This window comes from Triplophysa dalaica, chromosome 6 (assembly GCF_015846415.1).
Source record: "Triplophysa dalaica isolate WHDGS20190420 chromosome 6, ASM1584641v1, whole genome shotgun sequence".
Taxonomy (NCBI): Eukaryota; Metazoa; Chordata; class Actinopteri; order Cypriniformes; family Nemacheilidae; genus Triplophysa; species Triplophysa dalaica.
Window position 1 is genome coordinate 11,709,791 of NC_079547.1, and position 12,028 is coordinate 11,721,818.

At 38.0% G+C, this 12,028-nt stretch overlaps 1 protein-coding gene across 2 annotated transcripts in view; it reads left to right on the top strand.

Moving 5' to 3' along the window:
- The first annotated feature begins 449 nt into the window (after positions 1-449).
- hdlbpa (high density lipoprotein binding protein a) overlaps positions 450-12,028 on the top strand; it is a 55,726-nt gene continuing 44,147 nt past the window's right edge. Inside the window, exons 1-7 of one of the 2 annotated variants that reach the window (XM_056751189.1) lie at positions 450-550; positions 1,751-1,822; positions 8,878-8,992; positions 9,094-9,260; positions 10,403-10,618; positions 10,705-10,911; positions 11,510-11,725. In XM_056751189.1, the coding sequence (XP_056607167.1) occupies positions 8,917-8,992; positions 9,094-9,260; positions 10,403-10,618; positions 10,705-10,911; positions 11,510-11,725 (882 nt within the window). In that variant the 5' untranslated portion in view covers positions 450-550; positions 1,751-1,822; positions 8,878-8,916. Of the gene's footprint in view, positions 551-1,048; positions 1,113-1,750; positions 1,823-8,877; positions 8,993-9,093; positions 9,261-10,402; positions 10,619-10,704; positions 10,912-11,509; positions 11,726-12,028 lie in introns of those variants that run through there. The other variant, XM_056751190.1, reaches the window with a different exon arrangement.

Below are 12,028 nucleotides of genomic sequence, written 5' to 3' on the forward strand. Positions count from 1 at the left end.
CGCATGAATTGGGCTTCAAACGCTGTGCGCGCACGCGCTACGCGGGACGGGTGGTCACCCTACATACCTGTCAGTACAATTGCTTTGGAAACTGATGTTCCAAATATAGTAAGAAGCGCTACATTTCCAACCCCGGCTTGCAGTATTCGACCAATCACTGCCCACTGGTTTACTGGCCAATCATAGCATACCTCGCTTTTCAGAATGATGAGCATTGTAAAAAAATCTTAACGTTTCATAGAGTCGGGCCAAAGAGGAGATACAAACATGCAGGGTATGTGGAAAATAAAGCGTTTTTTTTCCTTAAATCGTGTACACATATTGCATTACATCTAAAACAAACGTTAGTTTCACAAATTTTGATCTACTTGCCTTCCATAACACTTTCCTCTCCAAGTGTATGACGCTCATAAGGAGAGCGTGACGTTAAGGAACGTGATTGGAGGACGTCTGAGCTATATAAATCACAGGCAGCTCTTCCTAGCTTTCGCCAGTTGAGTTTCAATAAGAGCTTCTGCACCACATAGGGCAGACGGGAACACAAACACAAGTAAGTTACTCTTTAAATCATATAGCAGCCTTCACAATTACGTTCATAATATATATTCTTTTGTGGTTTTTGAATGCATTTACGACGTGAGTTTTGGCGTGAAAACGTGCTTTGGCTCGACTCCATGTCAATTTCTCCCCACTGTTTCACCCTTTGCTCCAATGCCTACGTGGACGTTGTGTGTGGACAGTCAGTAATGCTGATCTTGTCTTAAAGGCAGATACACTCCGCGTTAGGCAAATGCTTTGTTTCACGGATTTTTTTAAATAACGTTAGACACTGTCATTCACGGAACAGTAGGTTTTTAAAATACGTGTAAGAGTAAAGTTTTTCTGTTGCGGTGTGTGTTAGCGCTCGCGCTAGCTGGTTGGTGTACGTGTCACTATCGCGCACGCGCAGATCAAAGTTTACTGGAGTTGCGGTCTAGCCTTGACAAGTTTTTGATTCCCTTTAACCAAAGGAACAAACGTGTTTTCCAATCCAAAATATAGATATTTCGATTGGAAATGTGACATTCAACCTATCTTGAAAGATTTTCTTGAGAAAGGATTCAACGGTTAGGGTGAGATATCCGTCTTTCGTAGTCTTTTAGCCGTTAGCATGGCGTGTCGTGAGTTGACGTAGCACTCAATGATAGTTACGCTATGTTAAGTAATGGCCATACACAATGTTCTTAAACAAAATTTCTTTCAGCTATAACGAGTTAAGTGCGTTTTTTAATACAATTTCCGTTACATATGGATACTCTGAAAACGAATATATATCCGCCATATTTAAACCCCCACAAATCTCACACGCAGAAACGGCCACGTTAGCAAGACGCCAGCGCTGCTGGGCCATCTTGCTAGTTCATTAAAACGAATAAATCCTTTTAGTTGAACACCTTTACATGTAAGAAATTCTTGATGGACAGTAACTGGTGGGACTATGCCTGGGATTTTATTTGTATGAACTGTATAGTTATAAAATTAACAAGTAGGCTATGTGACTGAATATACTGGATCAGGATTCTTATTTAAAACTTTTAGTTTGTGAGTCACATTTGCAAGTAAATCCAGCAAAGTAGTGTAATGTGACATCTGCCATTCACTGAAATGCAAACCAATTATGCCACGTGCGACTAAGTTCTTTCAAAGTTAGGTAATTTGCATGATCGGGTCTAAATTCTTTCGCTTCGATTTGTTTTTATTTTCCTTTCAGGCAAAAGCTGGCAGGCTGACACGAACGAGCAGCTTTACAGGACGGATTATCTGGTAACTGACCATTTAGCTGGTAAGACTATAGACCGCTACGTTTGTTTTAAACATCAGTTGAAATTTATGACAGACTGCGTTTTCTTGCTTGTATGTTTTAGCTGGGAGGCTTTCTTGCTTGTTTGGCACTTGTGTGTTTGTAGCCACTGGGCACAAGTTGTTTTCCTTGTGTGGATCATTAAGATGAGAACTAATCTTATGAGTGGTCATATGATATAGCTGATTATAGAGCGATTATCTACAATAGTAATGCTTAAAATACATGATGTTGGATGTTTGTGTAAACTATATAGAGTACTTTGTCTTTTAATGTGCTCTGAGGAGCTGTGTTTATGTATACATTTTTTAGTCTTTAGGAAGCAATTGGAGGAAGAGACCCGGGTAAGGGCTTGCAGAGAGGCCCATTAAACAACATTCGGTCTCCACTGGATGTGGCGCGATGAGACTAGAAGAAAACCTTGTTCAGTTTCGATTTTATTTTTGCGTTGCATCGTGCCGCTTGCGTGCATTGTAGACACAGTGTAAGATAATAACTACTCTTAAGTTTTGCACTTGACTTCATTTTCACCAAGTTATCAAAGTAAAGCCATGCTCTTTCAAAGCCATATTCCCTTCTATGCTGCGATTTTGACTCTCCCTGTTAAAACCCCCCAGCATATGCTGGTTAGGTATGTTTTGAAGACTGGCAGCTGGTCATGTGCTGGTTTGAGCTGGTTTAACTGGTCGTGTGCTGGTCCTGAGCTAGGACCTAACAGCTTCGGACCAGCTACCTTGTTTCTAAACATACCTAACCAGCATAAGCAGTTTTTTCTTACTTGCATAGGACTGGACAATAATACGAAAACAATATTTATTCCGATCTTATACAGTTTGATAAATTTGATATGATTTTAAAACACATTTTTGATATTTCACAATACAGTTTTCCACCATGGGCATCCGGGACTGAGCCCTGGCAGGCAGGCTGACGTTCTCTCTCAGATCCCCGACAGCTGCTTTAATGGTGTTATGGAGCAGCACGTTGTGCCCCAGTATAAATTCCTATTTTGTTATACAGTGATAGTTGTTGTCCGTATTTTCTTTTACAAAATGGATCTGCAATTTGGTGTAACAATTCATGCACGTAAAAGTGATGCCGACAGACATGAACTGGACGATTAAAAAGTTATATTGCCCATCCTCGATCGGGAGCAGACTTGATCCTTGATCGAGCTTGCGCATCCGTAATGTGCCTGTCCTGCGCCGTGCTTCTCGTCCTGTGTCCACTGCCACTTTGAAGTCTCATTCACAAAATTGTTTGTGAAGAAAGCCTAGTCTTAAATTTGCATTTATATTGTGTGCGGGAGCAAAGATTGCACAAGTTAGGAGCATGTTCGTTATTTTAACATGTAGACACACCGCAGGCGTGCTCAAATAGGGAGTGATCCTGTCGCTTGTGCATACGGCGGATCCAGCTGGAAATATTTTAACTTTTAGAGTGCTGCGCATGCAACGTTGATCATGTGAAAAGAGAAAGCAGCGCGGGTGGCGTTTTCCGTGCAGTTTTATACACAAAATATGAATGGCTCAGAGGATCATCAAATTTTTTCTTTAATACACATATTTTCACAAAAGAAAACACAATTGTGGTGCACGATTTCACTAAATTAGGGATTAGAGGTCGAACGATATGGGTTTTTCTCTGTGGGATTAGAAATCAGGATAGCTGATGGCCGATATGTGGCCGATTTTCTTTTTTCCACAATCACATAAAATCTAATTTAAGAAATGATGCTGAATATTGCTTCACTCCCTGCCAGCCAATAAAAAAAGTTGACATTTTCACCAAACTTTAATGGCTCACAGTACATTTTCTGTAAAGAATGTGTAGACAAACAATATGTCCAATGAAAGAACAGAGTCTCTGATTTTAAACAAAAGAAACCATATTCTATGTTCATTTGTTCATTTTTATCCCTCCTTAGATGTGGGAAGATTTTTTACATTTTGACAAAAACGTTAATTATCTCTGCTGTTGAATCAAATATTCTGCCCAGATTACACTTTTAACAAAGATTAAAAACGATAAGAAATGTAAGTTCTAGGATTCTGTACTTTTTCCCAAAGGTGTTTAACAGTGCCACCTGCTGTACAACAGTACAAACAATGATTGCCATAATAACGTCTTTGCAGGCAACCCTTTTTTTAAATGACAGGAACACGTCAATGGTGTTAAATTATATTAAACATTTATTTAAGACATGTCTCTGCAAATCAGTGCACTTTGCAGTGTGAAATGTGCAGAGGAACAGCCGACTTTGGAGTGCTCGCACTGCTGACATTACAAGGAATTAGCAACAGAGCTTGTTCAATAACTATTTAATACCAAACCCTCAAAAAAGTGGACGGCTTACAGCAAATTCACTCAGCTCTGAGACACTCTGTATGAAGAAAGAAATCAGACCTAACCTGTGTTCTCTATCAGAGTTCTACCGTAGCTTTACAACAAACTTAATGACACCGGTACATGCAGATTCTGATTTTCCCTGATTTTTTTACTTGGAAATAAAAAGATCTATGTGAATACCACAGAGTGAACTTGTAGTATTGTGTTATAGTTTTGAGGTATTGTCAAATGAAGCTCTGTTATTCTATATAGGACAAACTTCTGTCCAGCTGCAATAAAAGCATTTAAACTATACTTGTTTGATAAAGAGGGCCATTTTGATGCTTAATCCAGTAATTTAAATTAGTTGAAAAGAGTACAATATGTTAGACTATCATTTATAGTATGCTGCAGCTGAACTCTTAAAAAGTAATATTTTAATAACCTTAATATAGCTGGAGCGTGCACCTAGGGGTGTGCGATATGACGATATTAGATCGCGAACGATTAAAATGACTGCACGATCCACTTTTTCGGGAAAATCGTTAAATCGTCCTATATAGTAGTGTTCTATAGAATTCGTCCACATACTTGCGATAGATTGCGCCATGTTAACAAGCTCGTATACGTTGCTTGTGAATTCAGTAAGATTAAGTGACGCGGTCAGTGAAGATGGAGGGAAACACGGAGGACTTGGTCCCTAAAAAAAATTCTACATCAGTAATATTGAAATGGTTTGGGTTTTCCCCAACTGACACGGCCCAAACAACAGTTATTTGCAAATGTGGCAATCATAAGATTCGAGCGTCGTAAGGCAACACAACGAACCTTTTTAACCACCTCAAAATAAAAGGGACTGAAAGAGTATGCCGACAGTCAAATTATAAAGGGATCCCACGCGAGTAAATCAGGTACAACCAAGCATACGGAAACTAAAAGGCTTAAACAACGACTTTAGCGAAAGAACCATTTGAGAAAGGAACTCCGTATCCGTATGACAGAATGAACAAGCGCTGGAAAGATGTCACTGACGCGGTCGCATTTTACCTGGCCAAAGACATGATTTCCATAAAGACTGTGGAAAATGAGGGCTTTAAAAAAACTGCTCAGTCGTAGATCCACGTTACGAAATACCCAGCCAAAAATATTTTTCCTCCACGCCCATTCCACAGCTTTACTCCGAGTGCCACAACAAGATGAAAAACAAAATTCAAAATGTAAAGTTTTTTCTAACAGCTGATTTATGGTCTTGCACTTGCATTAAATATTAACTTGATTAAAATATTCTTCAAAATATAAATGATAAAGAGTATATTTTTATATGGGGACTTAGTTTGAAGTTTGAAGCCCCTTTAATTAGCAAAATAGTCTTAAAACCAACTTGAAGAAGAACCGCGATAAAATCGTGAATCGTGATCTATCTTGAAAAAATCGTGATTTGAATTTTTTTTCTAGATCGCCCACCCCTACGTGCACCTAGCACAAGGATAATACAAGTATTGGATTGGGACGTCTATTGCCTGATACTAAAAATAAAATGACTGGGGCCACACTAGCCTGATCTGAAATCTGAGTTTGATTCGCCTATAATGTGCATTTGAAATGGCAACACACTTCGGACATCATTTTATTTATATACACTTTATTGTCATTAAATATCTGAGATGGCTTGAAAAACAGTGATCGAAAGAGTGTTGGTGGTAGGGCTGCAACTAACGATTATTTTAATAATCGATTAATCTATAAATTATTTTTCGATTAATCGATGAATCGGATAAAACCATAAACCAAGAAAAGCATTCATTTCCAACTCTTTATTCAAAAACAGAACTAAAATCTTTAGAAACTGCACAATCATGTTGCTCCTTGAACATCCCTGAGCTGTTATAATAATAATAAGATAAAAATGGACTAATACAAAAAACATACACATGTATGTTTTACATCTGCCAAATATATAGACTTTTTTTAAAATAAAAGTGCCACCTGAGCTGCCAGAACAATAAATCATTTATAAAAAATAAAGAACAATCAAACAAATCCTGCCAATTTTCTGATTTGTAATGTCAGAACTTGTTCTCTACACTAAACTGCAGACAGACACTCGCAGATGCACACACTTTTGCAGACGCACACACTCACAATCTCTCACACTGACACACACACACACTCTATCAAATTCACTTGAAGCTTATTCATTAAATTATTACCATCATTGTAGTAAGTGCAAGCTTCATGTATACACCACATTTAAACACAGCTTAAGATGACCGAGTGCTATAAAAGAACATTAAAATTAAATCAAAAAGTACAACACACACATATTTGTCAATAATAACCTATATGGGACAAAGCACAGAATATACACTGCAAAAATTGCTTTTCTAACTTAGTAGTTTTGTCCTGTTGTCAGTTCAAATATCAAAAAAAATCTTAAATCAAGATACATTTACTAGACACATGAAATAGCATAAGAAATGATGTCTTGTTTTCTGAAAAAAAACACCTCAAAATGAAGTGATTGTTTACCTAAAACTAGCAAAATTATCTGCCAATGGGGTATGAAAAATAATCTTAATGAGATAATTTCAAACAGAAGTTTTAAGCATCAATTAATTTTCTCATGCCATTTTTCTTGTCTTGTAATCTTTTTTTTTTTTAGATACTTGGACTAGAAACGAGAAATAAATTACCAAGTAGGAAAAGCTTTTTTTGAAGTGTAGCTATACATGACAACAGACTGATAAATGAATGGTTCAAAAAAGGCTAGAGAAAAAGTGTTTTTATTCTTGCAATGTAAAGTGCAAAGTAACTATAACACCCCTGCTTTACTTCTGTTATTAACGAGCTAACGCTAATTTGTCAAGCTGGATAACGAGTAAACATCTGCACCAGGGACATTACGTTCCTCACTTCAAAACGGAACAAACGTATGATTCTGTAATGACTTAACCTGCTTTTGAACTCCTCATCAAAGAGTCCAACATGTTTGCGTTTCAGGTGCTGGATCATTGCCGTGGTGCTCCCGTGCCATGTCGCTTTTGCATATTTTGCAGTTAACACACATTTTCTGTTTATTTAGTGTGAAATGCTCCCGCACATTGGATGACTTGGGTCGCACGGATTTCTCTGCCTCCGCCATGTATCTTTCCTCGTTTTTTTATTTATTTTTGCTCCGCCCTGTCTATGAGGCGCCGAACTCTGCTAGCATCAGTGCGCGAGAGAGACAGTGTTTTCACTCCGCTCCGCGCTCAAATAAAGTTATATATTTATAATCAAACGTCTCAGTGTCGCGCGACACAACGAATCGATTATGAAATTCCTTGCCAACTCTTTTAGTAATCGATTTGTATCGATTAAATCGATTCGTTGTTGCAGCCCTAGTTGGTGGTGTATTTCTACTTTGGTGCTTATTTGGAGTTTCTATGCAAGAGCACCCTCTGGCTATAAAATGGCTAGTGCATTTAACCTTACTTAACTTAACCTTAAACTTAACCTTAAAAAATGGAGTCTGCTTGATTTAATCACTTCTCACGCTATGGCCAGTTTTTTAGCAAAACCTAGAAATATTGATAAATTAAAAATATAAATGAATCAAGACCTAGAATAAGCCACTGAAAACAAATTTAAACAGTCCTCAATGTCAATTGCAGATTTGTCTGTAGTGTTCTTGCGCTTTCTTAAATGATTTTTCACTTTGACCAAAACACAATTCCTAATTACTATAGTGTAATGTGCCACCTACAGGCATTTTACAGAATCCCTTAAATCCATGTAATTTAAAAACATCTTCAGTTTAATATTTCCAATATTTCTGGAATGACAAAGAAAAAATTGCAGGGGTACCTATTTATACACATAAAAAATGGACTTTAATAAATTAAGATTAATTTAGACCGGTATGTCAAATGCAGGATTTCAAGAAAGTGTCAAGTAATGGGTGTTTTGTGCTTCAAAGCATAATTTCATAACTTCAAAATGTGCTTTAAAGCTCTACTGGGGCACATTTAGACAAGTTATTTTTTCTTTCAATGGTAACATGATTCTAATATTTCATGCCCATCCCCAATTATCACAATTTCACATTACTTTTTTTGTTATACGTTTCAAGTGTTCCGAAGATAACCGTATTGATCTTTCCATGATTGATCCGTCCATGATTATATTTTGTAAGTAATATTTCAGAATTAAACACTGCAGAACTGTAACTGCAGCCTTTGCGGGTTTTGTTTATTCCCTTTGCTTAACCGACACTCGTTGTGTGTAGAGTATGCGACTGTCAGCATGTCAAGTAGATGTTTCACAGAGGTGTGGTGTACATGTTTTCAATTAAATGCAAGGGTTCATTGTTGGACTTGATTTGCAAAGGTTTTTTGCTGATCTACATACACTTGGTACAGTACACAAGGGTTACTGGAAAATCCTCTTAGCTTGGTTTAGAATTAGTCTTAGATTTGGGTAACACACAGGCAGCTTGACCTTGCACAAAAGGGATACAAAAGTAATGTAGATGCAATGTTAACTGATAAAAATACATTTTCATCAATAGCCTATTTTGTATGAATCTAAAAATCAAATAAGCTCTTGACAGTGTTGATGAAAAGTAAATTTCCCTAGCAGTAAAAACAGTTTATGGCTGTGATATCACTGATAAGCTCAAACTTGGATTCCTACCCTGATCTGTGTTCACATGAGCTCTTCTTTTTTAGTGGCACACTCTGACTCCGTGTAAACGTGGGATTTCGACCATGAGTTCAGTCGCTGTACTTACGCAAGAAAGCTTTAATGAGCATCGCAGTGGCCTTCTGCCAGAGCAGCTCAAATGTGAGTAATGCTCCAGGAACCTTATGACTCGTCGTTGTACTGGTAAAGAAGGCATATCATTGCTTGTATGATGTAAAATGTCTTTTGCCTCTTCCTGTCAGCTCCTCTGGCAGGCCCTAGCAGTGCAGAAGATGAGGACAGCCTTCCCACCTACAAGGATGCCTTTCCCCCTTTGCCTGAGAAGGCTTCGTCACCAGATGGGGTACCGGAGGCTGGAAACGCCTGGGCATCAAAGCTCAGACCCCTTAAGTCCTCAATAATCACCCAGGTATGCTTAATTAATGCTCGCTCATATATAAAGGTACATCTCAAAAAATTTGAATATCATGACTTGTCACTCATTTAAGGAAGTGAAATGCATATATTATATAGATTCTCATTACACATCAAAATTTCAAGAAATAAATGCTTGAAATATTTCACTGATTATGGCTTACAGATAATGAAAACCCGAAATGCAGGGTCTCCGAAAATTTGAATATTGCAGATCAATACATTTTTATTTATAGAAAACCGAAATGTCATGGTTCTGTAAATTGTTAATTTACAATACTTGGTTGGGCCACTGCATCAATCAGCCTGTGGCACTGCTCAGGTGTAATGAAAGCCCAGGTTGCTTTGATAGTGGCCTTCAGGTCATCTGCATTGTTGGGTCTGCAGTCTATCATCTTCCTCTTGATTATACTCCATAGCTTCTCTATGGCGTTCACCTCCATAAAGCTTGTCAACAGAAGGAAGTTCTCAAAAATTTCCTGGTAGATGACTGCGTTGACTGGACGTCAGATAACGCAGTGGACCAACAGCAGCGAATGACATAGTCATTGAACAAGCTTTTATGATTTGGGCTGCCATGGTGATACCGTGCTTGATTGTTACTGTGCTTGATTGGTACTTCGCTTGATTGGCCAGCAATCACGCCTGACCTGAACCCCATAGAGAATCTATGGAGTATAATCAAGAGGAAGATGAGGGACACCACACCCAACATTGCAGATGACCTGAAGGCCGCTATCATAGCAACCTGGTCTTTCATTACACCTGAGCAGTGCTACAAGCTGATTGCCTGCATGTCACGCCACATTGATGCAGTAATTCATGCAAAAGTAGTCAAAACAAAATATTGAGTGGAAAGAAATGTCAGGCTTCTGAAAAGTATGTTAATTTCTGTTAAAAATATCCTTTTTTTTCCTAATGACACAAAATTTGGGGTTTTCATTATCTGAAAGGCGTAATCATCAAAATTAAGATATAAAGGCTTGAAATATTTCACGCTGTGTGATGAATCTAAAATATATGGATTTCACTTTCTGAAATGACAAAAATATTGACCTTTTTCATGATATTCAAAAAAATTGAGATGTACCTGTAAAATATCTTTGAGTGCCTAAATTTTTGTAATTTGGCCTTCAGGTGTTCCATGTTCCTCTGGAAGAGCGCAAGTACAAGGACATGAACCAGTTTGGAGAAGGAGACCAGGCTAAAGTGTGTCTTGACATCATGCACAAGACGGGAGCCCACCTGGAACTCTCCATGGCTAAGGATCAAGGCCTCTCCATAATGGTGTCTGGGAAACATGACGCAGTCATGAAGGCCCGCAAAGAGATTGTGTCACGACTGCAGACTCAGGTAGTGTGCTAGATTTATATAAATTTAAACTTGAAAAATGGTTTGCTGTTAAATGTAGATGGTGTTTTTTTACGATTAATCGACAGGCTTCAGCTACTGTGGCAATCCCAAAAGAACATCATCGCTATGTCATTGGCAAGAGTGGGGAGAAGCTGCAGGAGCTAGAGCTGAAGACTGCCACAAAGATCCAGATCCCTAGACCAGAAGACCCCAGTAACCACATCAAGATCTCGGGAACCAAGGAAGGTTTGGAGAAGGCCAAGCATGAGATCCTGCTTATCTCTGCTGAGCAGGTCAGATACTTTGTAGTTTATCTTTTAGCTTTACTTCATTTTTTGGTTTCGTAGCTATTTGAATCTAGTAAACTGCTATTCACTCTATAACCAGGTACAAATAAGTGATGTCTTTGGTCAAATTTAGGGATGTAACGACTCCCGATACCAATCTAACAATTCCTTTTTTTTCAAAATGTATTGAAATGAACAAGTGCACTTATTTTTCATGCTGCACATTTCTTTGTAAAATAAAAATGTATCTAATGTCAAAAACAAATGAATTGCAATTTTAAAACCAATTCAAATACAAAAGGCTCTTTAATATAAAAAATTAAGACTCTGTCTGTGCTTTTCCTAACTTAGATTTTTTTATATTTTTGTAAAGAAATATCAGCAATTGCATTAAACACAGTGGTCCCTGGTTTTCAGAACATGTATTGCAATTCATTTAACATCTCGACAGACTTGAATAGCTGCACATTATTAACTATTTTCAACTAGATCACAGTGAAACGATACATCCCTAGTGAAATTGTTTGGGTATTAATTGATGGGGTATTTTTATTGCTTTTACAAAGTATGTTATTTTAAAACTGATTTCAATAATTCAATGCAGGATAAGCGGGCAGTGGAGAGGGTAAACATTGAAAAGGTGTACCACCCCTTCATCACTGGAGCTTACAACAAGCTTGTGGGGGAGTTGATGCAGGAAACCGGAGCCCGCATTAATGTTCCTCCACCCAGTGTGAACAAAACTGAGATTGTCATAACTGGGGAGAAAGAGCAGGTGGCCCTGGCCATGGTCAAGATCAGGAAAATTTATGAAGAGAAGGTGAGCAGTGCTATAAAATAAATAAACCCTATAAATAAAACCCCTTATTCCTTTAAAGCTGCCAATCTTTTCCAAAAAAAGCGCTTTATATTTTGTGAAAACTATGATATTTTGTGGTTTCAATAGTCCCTCCTTCCGAAACATTCTGATTGTTAAAGCTGACCCAGTCTATTTTGAGCTTTCGCTTCTCAGGATATTGTGATTTAGACGTCAAACTGCTATAGTTTTGCCCATCGGGGTATTGTTGAATCAACATCAGTCACGCCATTCAAAACTAGCCGAAAATCAAAGCAAATGGTTCAC